This window comes from Pyxicephalus adspersus, chromosome 1 (genome assembly GCF_032062135.1).
Source record: "Pyxicephalus adspersus chromosome 1, UCB_Pads_2.0, whole genome shotgun sequence".
Classification (NCBI taxonomy): Eukaryota; Metazoa; Chordata; class Amphibia; order Anura; family Pyxicephalidae; genus Pyxicephalus; species Pyxicephalus adspersus.
In genome coordinates this window covers 169,198,684-169,216,366 of record NC_092858.1, presented here as the reverse complement: position 1 = coordinate 169,216,366, position 17,683 = coordinate 169,198,684, and the positions used below count along the sequence as shown (strand labels likewise).

General features: G+C 38.8%; 1 protein-coding gene across 1 annotated transcript in view; it reads right to left on the bottom strand.

Moving 5' to 3' along the window:
• Positions 1 to 3,158: 3,158 nt before the first annotated feature.
• Positions 3,159 to 17,683, bottom strand: part of ABCG1 (ATP binding cassette subfamily G member 1) — a 52,802-nt gene continuing 38,277 nt past the window's right edge. Inside the window, exons 8-15 of the mRNA XM_072398327.1 lie at positions 16,300 to 16,414; positions 12,690 to 12,835; positions 11,661 to 11,762; positions 11,402 to 11,570; positions 10,533 to 10,633; positions 8,928 to 9,086; positions 7,005 to 7,123; positions 3,159 to 6,317 (exon numbers count right to left, since the gene is read on the bottom strand). Coding sequence (XP_072254428.1) covers positions 6,089 to 6,317; positions 7,005 to 7,123; positions 8,928 to 9,086; positions 10,533 to 10,633; positions 11,402 to 11,570; positions 11,661 to 11,762; positions 12,690 to 12,835; positions 16,300 to 16,414 — 1,140 coding nt within the window. The 3' untranslated portion in view covers positions 3,159 to 6,088. The remainder of the gene's footprint in view (positions 6,318 to 7,004; positions 7,124 to 8,927; positions 9,087 to 10,532; positions 10,634 to 11,401; positions 11,571 to 11,660; positions 11,763 to 12,689; positions 12,836 to 16,299; positions 16,415 to 17,683) is intronic.

The following is a 17,683-nucleotide window of genomic DNA, read 5'->3' as shown; positions in this document are numbered from 1 at the left end:
GTTAATGGCGTACTGGTCCAACCTCTGTGTAAATACGTGACGCAGTGTCACACCCCCAGCGCAAAGGCAAGGAAACAAACTTTAGATAAGGTAATGCCAGATTTTAAGTCTCTTGGATTAAAATTATTTAACTTGGATTCCAACATTAAATTGATAACAAGTCAACACTTCTGTCACATACTCAACATACGAGTCTACATAGGTGTTAACCCATTGGTGTTAAGGCTAGCCATTGCAATTACTGGTAATGTACCTTTCCATCCTTGAACCCACCATATACCACAACAATGGTAAATGACAACAACTCTAGCTGAACATTTTATAGAGTATAGTGTGTGTCCCACCTGGTGGGCAAGTAGTTTTAGACTGGAATTCCAATTTAAATAATTTTCTGTCCGAACATTACATTCATTTTGTTTGGAATTCACTACCAAATTGAAGTCACTGGCCAGTCTCATTACCCTATGTGTGTGGGAAATCTGTATTTGGCTACTTTGTCCTTTGATACTGCATTTGTACCATATACAAGGACACCAAGGATATTGTTTGGTGCAGTGGTGGACACAGCTAACAGTGGGCCCCTGCGCAAAACTAACTAGTGGGGCCCTTTTGAAGAACTGACAAGTGAGCCCATTCCCCTGACACCCCAGCTGAGCAGCAAACCAAAAGTTCACAAAGTTGAACAGTCCTAACAGGATGGAGCACCCGGCGCAGGCATTGCTGGGATGGTTTATTCACCTGCCACAGAAACTTACACATTGCTTCCCAAGCCTGGCAGCAAAGGATCGAAAACTGGGTGGTGGGAAGAGGGTTTGAATGATGCATGAGCCTGGACACTGAGTGAAGAAAGGTGGTTGTGCAAGCGTATGTATGACCATGCAAGCTGATATGAGACCCCTTCAAGTTGAGGAGTTTCCGGGGCCCTTGTGCAGTGCCACGCATTGCACACTGCTATGTCTGCCCCTGGTTGGGGGTCTAAATTATGGTCTGAGATGTTGTTCCCAAATTGTAGCTATTTAGGAAATATAGAGTATCACTATCCTGTGTTTTAAAGCTCTACAAACTTATCAGTTCCAAAGCTCACTATTATAAATGATATAATGTAAAGGAGATGGGGATGCTGCACTATTAGCTTCCACTTTGAATATGGATTTGAAGGTGCCCATTGAATCACTGTTCAATCAGCCGGTCCATTCTTAGTCTAGTTTCCTTTGTTGCATTCAAAAAATACAATGTTGCTGTAAATAAACCCCTTACTAATATGTTTTTCTGTTTCTGATATGGTTCAATATCTATTTTATGCATTCTTAGCATTATAGTGACATTTAGTGTCAAATTAGGAGTTAACGTCTGTGCTCAGTTATTTGCAAACTCTTAAAAAAGCAAAAGCCAGAATAAATATATAACACTTCCTTGGAAAAGACTTGATTATGCAGGCAAATATTGATTTTTCCCATCCAGGATCCTGCCATGTGTTTGAGATTAGTAAACTGTGTTTTGACACCCATTTTGGTATTGCTCACTCTAAATTTAAATTTGTCCACTAGTGTTTGTTTATTTTGAAGGTGGCTGTATCTTAGGAAAATAAGCCACTCCTGGGTGTGCACCATGGTTGCCAGCTACCCGTTATTGCTAAGGACTTCCTTCCATCTTGCATTTGGTTATGCTTGTGCAGCAATCCAAGAATGATGGAATAATAAAATTCTAATTGGTGTGAGCCGGATATGGTGCAACTGCATTACTTTCTGTGATGGGACCCATTGGGCTGATTTATCAAAGCTTTCCAAGACTGGAGAAGATGAATTATCATGGGTGAACCTGCAAACCTGCAATGGATCTTGTCCGAGACTGAAAACATTTGCCAACTAATAGAAAGTGATTTTTTAGGAAATCTTTTGAGGTTTGTTGGGTCACCAACATTCACCCATGATAGTCCATCTTCATCAGTCTTGGAGAGCTTTAATAAATCAGGCTCATTGAGTCAAGAACAGTAGGTAACTACCATGGTTTGATCAGAGTTGGATTTACAATTGGCTTGTCTTAGGGTTAGGGTGTTGGAGCACTGGACCTTAAACTTTCAAATCGGTCAGATGATTATTAACATGGGACAATTGTCTAATGTCCAATGGAAATCCAATAGGGTCAGTCTACAAGGGGAGAATATGGAGAGAAGGGATGAGAATAACATGATGTAGGGATCAATTCATTTTTGTTTGTCACAATAAAACAGAGTGGACAACCAATTCATTTTGGGCATCAACTACGTCCCTTAATCAGAAATTAGGTTTACTGTAAAGGAGGAATTTGCATGAGTTTTTAATTCCTAGTATGTTCTAGCCAGAGCCCTAATACATTTTTTTCTCTTGTATATCAGTTTTGGTGTTTTCACTTAAGATGTTTTCACTTAAGTGTATTTTTATTGCTATACCTTCCAGCTTTTGTGGTAGGAGTTTAAAGAAGGCCTGCACAAAGCCAGCTCAATGTCAAAGACTTGGCCACCAAAGACTTGGAGTAATGAGTTTGGTGTGATGAAACTGGGATGTCCAACTTAGAGCCCTGACCTCAAAGGAGCCAACTCTTCTACTCCAACATCAGTCCCTGACCCCACAAATGCTCTTTTATCCAAAAATTCCCATGGGCACACTCCTAAACTTTGTAAAAAGCCTTCCCAGAAACTAAAAGCTGGTATAGTTGGAAGGAAACTGTGTGTAGGGTTAAAATTCAGGAACTTCATGCTAATGCCCATGGTTTTGGAATGGGATGTCCAACAAGTACAAATGGTGCAATGGTACGATGATCACATACTTTTATCAATATGAATCATCATATTTTTTTCATTGTCAGATGTAGCAGAAAAATGGTTATTAGATGACTGGAATAATAACTCTGTTTAGTTGCCACTTTTCTAAAGGCCTGGCCTATGAAGATTACTTGGATTCTCATCCAAAATGTGCACACATAAATAGAAAAATGCAGTAAACCACAACAACAAAATTATATCAGGACAGAACAGATTGACTGCTATAAGTTATTCTATTTCCCATTGACCTGCTTTAGTGAATACAACTATAGCTGTCCCTTTAAGAAAATCTCTTTCCGCGTGAAATGCAGGTGAAAGTTTGTGATCAAACGACGAATGGCAATGAAATGAAAATGAGGCTTTCCATAAAAATTTATTTCTCTATACAAAACGTTTTTAAACATCTGAATGGATCCAAAACAAAAAATATATATACTGTATAGATAGATATATTGGGATCGCTGCAAATCTTTTTTTCTCACGTGAGAGAACAATAAAGGATTTCTATTCCATTCTAGGCTTTTTGTACAATCTACTTTATAAATAATAACAAAAATATAAACAAATCAAAATCTTGCTAAACGTTCACTGCTGTAGACGTAGAGCAATGTGGTCGCCATCATGGACATGGCAATGCCATGCATGCTTGTGCCAAGGGAGGGAAGCATCAGCAATGGCATTAGTGCTTACTGCGCATGCAAGAAGCATTCTATATACATTCTACTTTATGCAGCTTTGCATTAATGTGTTACAGCAAGTACTATAACTAAATGTTGGACCTCAGGACTCACAATCTAATCGTGTGGTCTAAAGTAACCAAAATTTCTGTTTTTAAACCTTCTCTACAAAAAGGAGGCTTCTGACTGATTGCTGCACAGACAATGCATTCAGAAACCTTAAATACAAGGCCCAGAGTGTCCGGGATTTGTACAGTTGAGGTAGTTTGTGTCAATGATTTGTATAGGAAAAAGAAGAATCAGCCTAAAGTAACTCTATAGTAATGCATTGGTGAGCTTGTGTTGACAGACTGATCGGACTAATAATGTCAAGATGATGTAAACTCGAGATGGCTGACATTTAGTTACTAAAGCACCCTGCTTCATTAGGAACTGCAGCTTTTTTTTTTACTTAAAATATATTTTTACCTTAATTTTCTTTTTTTTTTACCTTAATTTTTTTGTATGTCAGTGTTGCTGCAATTCTGCAGCCTTTTTGCAGCCACCTCCAGCGACTGCTACACGTCCTTCCCTGGTAGTACCACAAATGGAAAATGCATGTGCGTCAAGCATTGCCATGACTCCTTATGGCTAAGCTTAATGGGGCTGCCAATGGATGAGAACAAGTGGAGTCAAGGACAGAATGTTGTCACTCCATACTAGGAAGCCTGCACTGAGACCTTTATGGCAGAATCACCAGGTATTATCTTAATGAAATCTTCAAATATACAAAAAATTGTTACTTGTTTCAGATTTCATTAAATTTAGGGATTGGGACCATTTTTTCTTAAGGGACTAGAGAAATAACTCAACACAAATTATAAAGTGCAACCAAGGTACACATGATGTTTCTAGGGGTTTGTAACACTATTGAAAATACAAAGCACCTTCAATATTTCTTCTAGAATTGATGGAATGAAGTTATTTACAGGTCATAATGGAAATGGTTTCCATTTTCAGACATATTTAATTCATAAAGAAATGGTGTGCAGCCACTATATAGTGATCATTGGGTTCTTTGTAGTCAGTGGGGTTAGGAGAAGATTTAAGATTGGCTTCTCTTGAGTTCTCTTGTTGGGCTGGATATACAGAGGACAACAAAAGAGCAAAATAGTTAAATTTTTGGAGAACATAATGCACTAATTTTGCTTTTCTTCTGTGCTGAAAAAAGCATGAAGACCTAGTCTACAATCTCATCGCCAGACGTAGGTCTGATTCTCTTTAAACAATCAAATATCTAGGTTTTGGCCATCATTAGATAGAACTTAAAGCAATATTTCCAGTGGCAGACATAGCCAACAGTAGGCCCTTGTGCAAAATTGCCCCCCCCCCTAACCCATCAAACTGACCTTGTGGTTGAGGAAGGTACAGGGCCCTCATGCGGTGGCACAATTTGTGCTTTCCTATGTCTGCCCATGTCTAACATTTGAATACAGGTTTAAGTTAATATACACCCCTAGGTGACAACATTGAGCCAATCACCAAGTGCCAGTTCTCTCACATGTAAGGGAGTGAGATTTATGTTTCCATACCTAGTAGATGGTTCTTAATCTTTTGTTTGAGCTATGGCCATATGATATAGAAGTGCAATCATAGAATAAGAGAACTTGGAACCTATGGGGAAAATTAGGGGTGGACAGATTGAACAGACTTTTTTTCTCACAATTCTTAGAATACTGAGTGGCATAATTTTAGAATTAGTGATTTTTTTCATGCATGAAAAAAAATTCCTGTGGTATCAAAATATAATAAAAAGAAACCCATGTCTACATGAGTTTGTTGACAGACAATCACATGATTTATACTTTGGTGGTCTGGCTTCTCCCAAAATTTTACATAAATGTTTACATTCTTCACATTCAAGCAATATTACTTACATATTACTGTGGCCATTACTTATCTACCAGTTTTTGGATACTTTCGTATGCCAATTTGGTAAAACTTGGTAAAATCCACCCAGCTAAGCTTTGCCAAAACTTTGCAAAAGGGGTTTTCCCTCAAGATTTGGGGAAAAAAAATAAAGCTGAGGTTAGTACTGTTACTTTTCTTTAACCCGAGACCAGCTCTGTCGAAACAAACACAATACCCTAACTTAGTTAACAAGGGCGGGCTTGTCAAGATGTCTCAATGGGAGATGCAGAAGACGTCTTGCTCAAGAGTAAAACTTACACATTGACGGAATCTTGGAGACATCCATAAGAACGGGCCTCCAAATTTTAGAACCCCATAGTTCAGTCTTTAGCTGCAAGAATATTTTAGGACTTTGTAGTCATGATCAGTCTCTAAGTCCCAAGTCCTCAAGAAATGGCTAGAGTCCAAAATCTAAGATTCCCTCTTGTTTCTTCCTAGTTAAATCTAGGAAGTGTTTTTTTTTTTTAAAAAAGAAAAATCTTCATGGGCTATGTGAAGATTACCCAAACAAAAGATCTAACCCAATACAGATCAATAGTTAGGACTTGGTGGCATCTCCATAATCAGCCATTGCTTGGCTGGTGTAGTAGGACAAATCGGATCCTCTGCATTTTCCTTGGTAAAAACTATACTCCATTATCTCTGCTAGCCTGCCAGGTTTTTATCTCTCTGCCCGGATTTTGTATCGAAGGACAAAGTAGGCTATGAGGCGAAGAGTAACAAAGAAGACTCCAAGGATGATAAAGTCTAGGTAAAGTTTAGCATTCTCCACATCAAGTTCCTTCAGAATGGCTTCTGACTTCTGGAAATGACATGTTTCATCCTTGTCGCAGTGCAGATCCTCTCTGTCCAGGCCATAAATTGATAATATCACCCCTTCAAATCCGTATCTGGAAATAGACAGAGTGGGAATTCAGTGAAAGAGAACTTTACAACAACTGTGGGACTCATCGAATTTGAAGGTGGTGTGACCAAACTCCAGTTATTCCATTTGTTAAGAAAAACGGTGCCAAAAATGTGCTCTCTAATTTTCTTGCTCCATGACTTAGAAGAAAGGGCACTGCAAGCTTCAGACTATGGACCTAATTTATCCAAGTTTTCCAAGACTGATTATTTATTGGGATGTGTGTTCAAATAAACAGATTCCCCTTCACCTGCAACAGGAAAAAAAGGGGATACCTAGACAAAGTGTCTTTCGAACAAAATCGTATCTCCTGTTCTAGGGACAGCACAAAATATAGATCTCCCCTCATTTCTCATCATCTCAACAATGGTCACCACCAATTTAGTAATACATTGCAATATTAATCTGTACATTGACGCTAAATGCAGGGGATCCCACACTTTGGACCTGATTTATTAAAGCTCTTCAAGACTGGAGAAGATAGACTATCATTGGGGAACCTGTGGGATCCAACAGATTTCTTAAAATGAATTTCCTATTAGTTGGCAAATATTTTCAATCCTAAACCAAATCCTACGTTTGCTGAATCACCCAGGTTCACCTATGATAGTCTATCTCCTCCAGGCTAAGAAAGCTCAGTAACAACAAATATAGCATACGACTAATACCATACCTGACATACGACATGTAAGACATCCACTGAAGATAGCCTGGTATGGTGTCAAAACTAACAAAGAATCCTGAAAATAAGAGAACCGGAATAGCAGTCACCGGACCAACAAAAGTCGCCACCTGCAGGACAAAAGACTCAAGTTAGAAAAAAGTTGCTAGCATTACTTCTTGCTATTTGAATATGTGATGAACCCTCTGACCTTTGTACATGAACTACATTAATTTAAAGCTGAACTCCCAGCATAGAAACCTTGTTTTAAACATGTTCCTTATTAGCCACATAGGACATAAATCCACTTTGTGTATACTAGATGCGTTTGCACCCATTGCAGGCTGCCTGTAGGAAACTACAAGAGGGGTCGATACAAAACTAGTTTCCCTGCACATGCAGGGAGTGCAGCAATGACTGATCTTCATTACAGGAAGTTCCTGCACAGTGGGAAAGTTTTACATTAAATATGGCACTGAGCTGGACAAAGTACACAAAGCACACCCAGGGTTGCAACATTCAGAAGTATAGGAATTAATCCAAAACCAAACCATTTAGGGCTTTTCTGGCAATACCTGACCCATTACAACAACACAAATTCCTCCTAATAAATCCACACAGAATGCACATATTGTTAAGCAGAAGAAATCTAAATTAGGACATGGAGATCTAAATTTATGCAAGGAACAAATGCTTGTTTGAACATATATTTTAAATGAGCTGGTGTCCATTGGCCTCCCACAATAAATCAGTGTTGCTCATGCTCCAACCTGGTCCAGTCACAGACTGAGGAGGGTCCTGGACCAGGATATATCATCTAGTGACAATGTAATGTGCAGGTAGGTCACAGACAAAGCAACACCTTTCTTTACTACATAGTAGGGGAACCTATATCACAAGACTGGTAGGCTAGAATTACAGATCCTCTACAGTTTACATAAATGAAATTTCCAGTAGCTCAGCTTTAAAAAGTTGTCTTTGTTCAGGGATCTGTACAACCCTTTTTTTGGAATATTTGATAAATTTTTGGCATTTTTATAGCAAATTCTGTCCTTCGTATTGGAGACATTAGATTGTTGGACTATACTAGGATTCAGTTTGAGTGTTATTATTATTCAAAAAGGACAAAGAAAGCTTTTCATATAAACCTTAAACTCGACTTTACCTAAAAGACAGATAAAGCTTTTATCAATACTATTTTGTTATTTGAAGGGTATCTCAAGTGCAGGTTATGGAATCCATCACTTTTAGAGGAGCAATAATTATAACACAATGAGGTATGATGAGGCCAAAAGAACCCAAAAATCCATAATTTTAGACTTAAATCTTCCAACCAAGATAACTGTCTAACAATGGAAATACCATCATTCTCTGGAACAGGCGGTCAAAAAGAAACTTGCCCAATTGTAAAAAAAGAATAACAAAAAATGGTGGGGGTTTTGACCCATTCTCAATCTATACAATATTTATTTGCTAAATGGTTTTTGGAATTTTAAAAACATAATTTATTTCAACATTTAGGAAAATGTTTCAGTTCTCAACACGTTTCACTAAAAAAGAAATATTTTATTCAGGACACATGGGACATCAAAGAGACAAAATATTCATAGATCTCATCACACTCATTATCCACTAAAACAGGCTAGCTGTATATATGGGCATATTTGACTTTGCAGAGGTTTTGCAGTATTAAACTTAGCATACCACATTTAAATCAATTTGTCTTGATACATTTTAGAAGGAATGTATGGCACAATTCTTCAAAGTCTTTACATCTTATATTTCATAGTTTTCAGATCCCTCCCTTCTCGTTCTAATCCAAACTTACAAAATTAAAAGTTGTTACCTTGATTTTCCAGAACGTAATTACAAGTGCCTTCTGCTTTTTTCATTGTTAATATCATGATTTTTCTACTCTAAGTAACATAAATTTACCTGCAAAGAAGTAGATGCGGCACCTATGAGGAGTCCTAAGGACTGAGCCACCAGCGACGTCATTGTACCGAGAGCGGAAAACAAGACAAATCGCACTGCATCTGACGGCTGGGATGTCATCCAATACACAATACTGCAATACGCTACAGGAAACATGATCTGTAAAAATTAAATAGCATGATGAAATGTCATTACCAGGACTTCCAATGAGTGCACACAATATTAGGTTACATGCACTGGGTATTTATCTCTCTGACTGTTAACTTCACCAATACCTTCAATGAAAATGTCATTAAATGGTTGGGAAATTGAATTGATTAAAAATGTTATGAGATGGATTTTATCATATTTTTCTGCTGCCCATGTCTCCCATGATTTCTCTAGAATCACATATTGAATTGACAATGCAAGGTAAGCCATCAAAACCCATAGAATTGGTTTAGAATGTGGGCAAGATACAATTTCATTCCACTTGCAAAAAGTCCTTTGGCTGCTGGTTGACGCCATTCAACGCCAGCTGTCTTGGACACAATCTCTTGGATGGAGCCATCATGCTGACTTGCCCTTGGAATACTACTATACCAAATAGCTCTCATGCTCTAGTATGAGGAGCACAGTGGCTCAGAGGTTAACGCTCTGATCTTTGCAGCGCTAGGTCCCAGGATGAATCTCAGCCAGGACACATCTGCATGGAGTTGGCAGGTTCTCTCCGTGTTTGCGTGGGTTTCCTTCCACATTCTTAAAACATGCAGTTAGCTTCCCCATGGTAGGAACATTAGATTGTGAGCCCCAATGAGAGACAGCTGGTGACATGACTATGGACTTTGTACAGCACTGCGTAATATGATGGTGCTATAAAAAAGAGATTTTCTGATTGTTAAACATTCTTTATCTCTACTTTCCTAGGGGTTGGCTTGATCACAAGCTTATTCATTCAAAATAGAGGGAATATCAGTTTTATTTATTTACTTTAGTTTTAGTTATTTCTTTAGTTTTAGTTTTTTACTTTATAACTTTTAGTTATTTATCATGTTAAATTAATATATTTTTTGTGGGCATGCATTCTCAGGGTGGGGCTAGCATAAACACTTGAGGCTTCCTTTAAAAGAAGCATATCTCAAATCCTTAAATCAATATGCAGCCTCTTGTAGTCACCACTACATCTCTTCCAGACAGTGAGAGGGCAATACTACACTGATCAGCAATCATTGTACTGGGGTAAATCAAACAAATACAGTTTGCTGCTAGAAAGAGAACACAGATTTGACCATATGAGTTCACTATCCAATGAAATGTATGAAAAAGCTGGATAGTTTTGACAATGTTGGTGGAAAGACAATATTAGGGCCTCCCATGGTGACTTCCAGGGGTATCTGTATTAGAAAACTTCTTAAAGTTAAAACATATCATTGGAGTTGATGACTGATGGTGCAAAAAGAACGTTTCTTGTTGCCTTCAACAACCAATCAGATCCATCTTTTCAATTTCCCAAATAGCAGAAGATCCTTAAAACAGAGAATATGATTGGCTGCATTGGGTTATAAGCACCCCTTTCACATATTTACTGTGGTACACTATTACTTATCAGCCCTGGTATTTCTTTACCTGGAAGGGGACGTCAGCCATTGTTTTAGCCAAGTAGTAGGCCTTCAGGCTGTACCAGTAGTTGAGATGCTCTCGGAGAAACACTCCCATTTCAAGTGGAACTATTGGAAACAAAGCAGGAAAAGAAAGCATTGGCATGATTATAAAATTACCAGGACCTCCATATTGTGTTGTTGCATACGTAAAGCATCGTCATGAAATGGTGCTCATGCATATAAGAAAGGTGAACAATTAGACTGATTTGTTTGATCTGGTCTAGGACCAGACTTTGACTCTTGTCAAACTCTATCCAAAACTAAAAAAGTTTTGAGTGAACATGCACTAATTGTGGCTCCTACTCATATCCATAGGCTGACCTACTCTTGGGGATGGCGTTCCCTGCATCTACCATACTAGTTTAATGGCAAGCACAGGCAGGCCTTTGTTACCACTGGTTCCACTAAGCCAGTCATGTCCAAAGTCTAGCCCGGGGGCCAATTGTGGCCGGTATTCAGGTTTCCACCAGCCCGCGGTCTCTGTCATAAAATCAGTAATTTGCGGCCGCCAGCACTGTTGACCATAATTTAAAATACACGTGTACAAAAATACTACTTTAAATTTCATTAGAGTTGATTTTGCAATTATCGGCCCGCTGCTGGGCGGGTCGATAATTGTCAGGAGTCCCTATGTGTGCACAGGGAAACCCCTATATATTATAGTGGGCGTGTTCTGTGCCGGACCCACACGCACCATGCCCACACTAACCCTGGTTACTGGTCGGCCCCCACACATTTTAACCTCAGCAAGTCTGGCCCTCTTTGCAAAAAGTTTGGACACCCCTGCCCTAAGCTGATCACTGATCCAAAATAACATGCAGGAGTGCTACTTACAGGTCAGGACTGTTGGCATGAGGGCGGCAAACATCAGGAAGAGCATGGAAAAGAAGAGAAAGCCTGAGTTGCTCAGGACTTTTTTTGCTTCATTTCCAATTCCAAGATACAGTAATCCTATAAGCAGACCGATTCCTATGTGCGATGTGATACGAAGATGGGTCAGCACCTAAAAACATCAGAAGAAAATAGTATCAAATAAAATACTAAAATAAATATAAAATTAAAAAAAAAATATACAGCTTTTTCAATAACTTACTGAGTCCCTCATGATACTAAGACAGGTTCTCTTAAATAGGATACAGAATTGAGTGAGACAGCTGGCTGAGAAGCTGTGACATCCTTCTGTGGGTGAGGAGTCCTGCAAATCATTCAAACAGATTGTCAGGTAACCCAATACGTAATCAGACTACACAACATTTTGACCTGCAGAGAAGCATTCACTGATTTGTTCTATCATTAGCGGTTTTATACTTAATAATGAAACACAATGCAGTATTGCAGTGCAGACCATGACACTTTATTTTTGTTCTATTACAGTCTACATAAAGCATATGCCCTCCTACATTCTATTTTTTATTTGTGCAGTGACATATGCAAAAAGAATAATAATAATAATTAAGGTGGAATGAATGAAAGTATTTTTAAAGTAAGGTCAGACTGCAGATATTACTGATTTGTATTATAAATAGTGTTGGTTGAATATCTCACTATTCAATTCAACAGCTATTTGATTGAATATGGGATATTGTTTGGGTGATTCAACGTCGAATACGAACAGTATTAAAGTCAATGGTGGGAAAATTTGGATTATTTTTCGGGACTGTGTAGAACTGCAAGAGCAAATAGGGGAGCAGAGCTGACAGCTCCCCTGATTGCTGTTGCAGCCCTTTACTAGTTGTATGTGTTCCTGGATAGAGAAACTCTATCCAGGAATAGAGATCAGAAAGAATTCCTCAAACTTTGGATGGATCTGGGAAATGTCGGCGAAATGATTTTGCGAAACCATCGGAAGATGGAGGAAATTATAACAGGAGGATTCACAGGGGATTTACAGGATTCCCAGGGTATCCTCCTGTTTGCCAACCCCGGGGCACTAGAAGTTAATTATTGTTCCGCAGATTGCACGCTGTTCTCAATGAATACGGCCACGGCCGAGTCGGGTCTATCCGAACTCGAACAGCCATATTCAGGTCGAATATAATGACAACCCGAATTGGAACACCAACACTAGGTATAAATCCCCTTATCCATTTACCCTTACATATAGCTTCATAGGTTTTTATACCTCATCAGCCGGTTTGTGCCACATGAAGGGGTTTGGTTCATTCTCCCCACAATGGTCCCTCTTCTGCTCCGTAATACACATATCCTGCACAGCTCGGACCAGACGGGGGTTCTGGTCTCCGTATTCTCCAGACGCCACTTCCATTACTGCAAACAGCAACAGGACAACATATTAATTATCAATGACATGTAACAGCATGAGAACTAATATTATATGATCATTTTTATGTGGAATCTTTCTGGTTTGTATGTAACAGATATACACCTTCTGGTAAGTTTGTGCTGTTGTCAGTGACCACTAACTTCTTCCAGTGACAACCTCTTATACCTTGACATGCAGGGGAACGCTGGGAGAAGGGCTGAAGGCAATTTTGCTATTGGGGACACAAAGAGCCATAAAAAATGGAGGTAGTAGCTTTTACTAGCAACTTTAGGCAACAAGAAATAATAACCACTGACCCACTAATACTAATACAAAAACAATCCTGAAGCCCTAAAGTCCTCTCATTTTAAATTGTAATATATTTTCCCATTATCCATTAAGCCCCTGGTAGGACGCAGCCTCTTGCCTTATCCCCACGTTGTCTTGGCTTCACCCCCCCCCTATATTTACCCCCATATTCAGAACATTTCCCTGTCCTGTCACCACTTTCACCAACATTTCCAAAATGTATTCCACTAACCCGACTCTCTCCTCTACAATCTATTATGAATGCTGCAGCCAAAGTCCATCCTTCCCTCCGCTCCTCTTCTGCTGCATCTCTCTGTAGTTCTCCTCATTGGCTTCCATTTCACCTGGGAATCAAATTGAAGCTCCTGTGCTTTGCCTTCAAATCCCTCCACAGTTATTGTCCCACTTACCTTTCTGACCTGATAGAAAAATACGCCCCCAGCCGCTCTCTCCGCTGCTCCAATGACCTACTAATGACTTCCTCACTCATAACCTCATCACACGCACGGATACAAGACTTCTCTAGAGCTGCCCCAACTCTCTGGAATGGTCTTTCTCATCCTATTCGTCTTGCTCCTACTTTCTGCTCATTTAAAAGATCCCTTAAAACCCAGTTTTCCCCCTACCCGTCTTCTATTGTCTCTTATCCCATCACTGCATCATGATGCAGCCCTGGAAATCCCTCTGTTTGGCCAGAGCTCGACCTCTCGGCAAATCAGAAGGTCATTCTAGCTTACATTTTCGGTAAGGGAGAAAGGCTCGATTGGCTGCGATATCAAACTTAATATTCTTGCTCGCTCATCCCTATTTAGCAACTTTTGCAGTGCTAAGTCTTAAATCTCAGCCAGGACACTATCTGCATGGAGTTTGCAGGTTCTCCCTGTGTTTGTGTGGGTTTTCCCCAGGTACTCCAGTTTCTTCCCACATTCAATAAAACATTAATTTAGGGTAATTGGCTTCCCTCCATTTGACTTTATGTTATAATATTAACAGATGACTATGGTAGGGACCTTAGATTTAGCATCTTTGAGGGACAGCTAGTTTTTTTCACTATGGACTGTACAGCGCTGCGTAATATGTTAGCGCTATATAAATACAAGTTTATAATAACGTAACACTTTTCAAGGTGCATTCTGCAATTCAGCCACAAGAGAGCACTAAAGGGCAATGATATTCCCAATGATATAAGAGCTCCAATCTCTTCCCAGGATAACATCATTACTGCACCAATAAAGCATTTCCCCCTCCCTTACATAAAATGTAATCCAATAAGACAGCAAGTCATTGATTTTACAGAAGCTGTCCTTGTCTCAAGGCCCAGACTAATGTTATTGGCAATATTGATTGGTGAAGATTTTTAAGACAGACCTATTTATACAGAAGATGATCCCCCATTACCCCAACCATCTTGCTTCTTGAATATAACAGAATAATGAATTTCCTTTTCTGTATAACCTGTCACTGCAGGATCTCATAATGCTGCCTTGGCATACAGTCACAAGGTCTCCAGTAAAAAATAGATCCAGTGTCTTGCAGAAGTCACATGAAGATTTTCTGTTTAAACAAATCTTTTACCACCACTGATCTATGTAATGTAACGTTGTTGCAGATGCAGATATCATGATGTTCATTTACTAAAATTGTAGATGTTTATTTTGCAAAGTGAATTTTTTCCTATCCATACCCAATCAAATGCAAGGGGGAGAGCACGCAGAATTTGCCTTGCATAAGACTGCAGGTGTTTTTATCAAAGATGTTCCATTGCTTTGCAAAATTGTTCCAAATTGCTTTGCCTTGCAAAGAGAGAATTCTCAAGTAAATAACTAATACATCTTTACTTCTACATTGCTTTTCTCTATTACTGCAGCAGCCACAGCAAACACTATGACCATCAATCTCATACAGCTTTGGCAAATGATATTGGTGTAAAACAATTTTTTAACTAATATTAATAATGTTAAAAATAATACCAACATAGGGAGTGAATTTAAAAAGCAGTGAATCTCAGTTTCCATGATTCCTGTACATTCGTGTTTTGATTCTTTTTGTTCTCATTGTTATAATGTTAATTCACTGTGTCTTGTTTATTCAAATTACAATGTATGTTTTTTTTAGTTGTCACATTCAATAAAAATTATTTATACAAAAAATCAGCGAATCTAACATTCAACAGTCTCTTAGATTGTAAGCGTGGAAGAAATTTTCCATAATTCTGGAAAATTAATAAATACATTTCATATCATTTAAAACCATCCAGATATGTAAGTTAAAAACAGACGAATCATATTTATCATCATGAGATCCAATATAGACTATGTATTGACTTTTATGAACCTGATTACAATATATACATACATATATACAACATGATATTTTTGTATGTGTTAAATGCATTCAGTATACATTGATTACGTGTTACTTTGCAATTTAGTTCATATCACCTTGTCGTTATTTGTGGAGAAACGCATTGGGACCTTTGCCGGCCATGATTATATTATGGATATCTTTATTATCAGCAGATTAGGCTTATATGGTGCAGAAGTCATTTTTGTATAGTGCCAAAAGGGTCAAACTTCACTTTTTATCTATTTATCAATTGTTATTTTCTTTAAAATCAGTAAACTGAATTTGTATGCCTGAAAAAGCCCAACTTTTCTGTTTTCCTTACTTTGAATTGTCTTAGATTGTAAGCTTTTCTGGGCAGGGTCCTCTTCTCCTCCTGTGTCACTGTCTGTATCCGTCTGTCAACTCCTATTTATTGTACAGCGCCGCGTAATATGTTGGCACCATATATATACTAATTATTATTAATATTAACAATATTAATAATGGATGAGATTGTTAGATGAATATTACATTCACTATAAATACACCTCTATAATTTGTTATGCCTATATGTACACAAATGTGAACCTTTTGATGCACTTAACTAGGGAAAAGATACATGGGACAACTAGGACAATTCATACATTCTGCTTGATGAACATGCCTGGCCTCTGAGTAATCAAATTCATATCGATCAACCAATAAAATCTGATCAATGAATGTTTTCTATAACCAGAGCGATTGATCCACAAACTATATTAAAGCTTCAGCGGTTTGTTGTGAAATCTGAAAATAAAAGGTTGTATAAATAAATAGGTCCCAGGTCTCGACTTACTGAAATCAGCCGGGTTGTGATAGGTTGGGCAGTTTAATCCCAGGACTCGCAGGTAGGGGACGAGATTTGACACTTTCCCACGGTAGATGCATTGTCCCTGACTTAATACATAAAGCTGCGGATGAAAACAGAGAGGAAGATGAGAACAAGGTAATGGAAGCCGTACTCCCAGGAATTCAATACTATAAAACCTCGGTTTAACTATTTAGCTGACCGGGAGTTCAATGGATTTACAAGTCAGGGTGAGAAATTTAGAAGACTTCAAAGCTGAAAATTGTAACATGGATAGAATGTGAATCAGTCAAATCAATTCGTAAATAAGTGTCACAGGTAATCGGCAGCACGGTGGCTCAGTGGTTAGAACTCTGGCCTTTGCAGCACTGGGTGGAATCTCGACCAGGACACTATCTGCATGGAGTTTGCAGGTTCTCCCCGTGTTTGTGTGAGTTTCTTCTAGGTACTACGCTTTCCTCCCACATTCCCAAAAACATGCAGTTAGGTTAATTGGCTTCCCCCAAAAATTCACCATAGGCTGTAATAATGACATATGACTATGGTGGGGATATTAGATTGTGAGCTCTTTGAAGGACAGCTAGTGACATGACTATGGACTTTGTAAACTGCTGCACAATATCTATCTAAACTGCTTAACAATAATAAAATAGGGTTTTTATTATTTGATCTGCTTGAAGGTCTATAGAAATGAAGGCAAATGGTTCCAAGCAATTCCTATTGGTATGGTACAATCAACTAACGCGGGGAAATTGCAAAAAAGGCAAAACTGTCATTGACTATACAGGCAGGCTAGGCTCCAGTGAATGTTCAGGTGGCCTTCAATACAACCTTCATGTTTCTTGTCGTGTGTTCCTTGGTTTGTACCTTTAGAAACATAAGGAATGGCCCACCCCAAACCAGCACTTCCTTTCTGGGTAAATGCCGGCAAGTTGACTAACCAACAAAATATTTTGTCATCATGGGAAACCTAATGATGAGATCTTAGTACCAGGTTGACACTCACTGGCAGTTTTATGGCACAGTGTCTCAGTAGTTAGCACTCTGGCCTTTGCAATGCTAGGTCCCAGGTTTGAATCTCAGCCAGGACACTATCTGCATGGAGTTCGCAGGTTCTACTATCTGCATGGAGTTTGCAGGTTCTCCCATGTTTGCGTGAGTTTCCTCCGGGTACTCTGGTTTCTTCCTCTAACATGCAGTTAGGTTGATTGACTTCCCCCTAAAAAATTCACCTTAGACAGTAATGTTGACATATGACTATGGTAGGGACATTAGATTGTGAGCCTCTTTGACGGACAGCTAGTGACATGACTATGGACTTTGTAATGTGCTGCGTAATATGTCAGTGCTATATCAACTGTGCCCAAGTGCC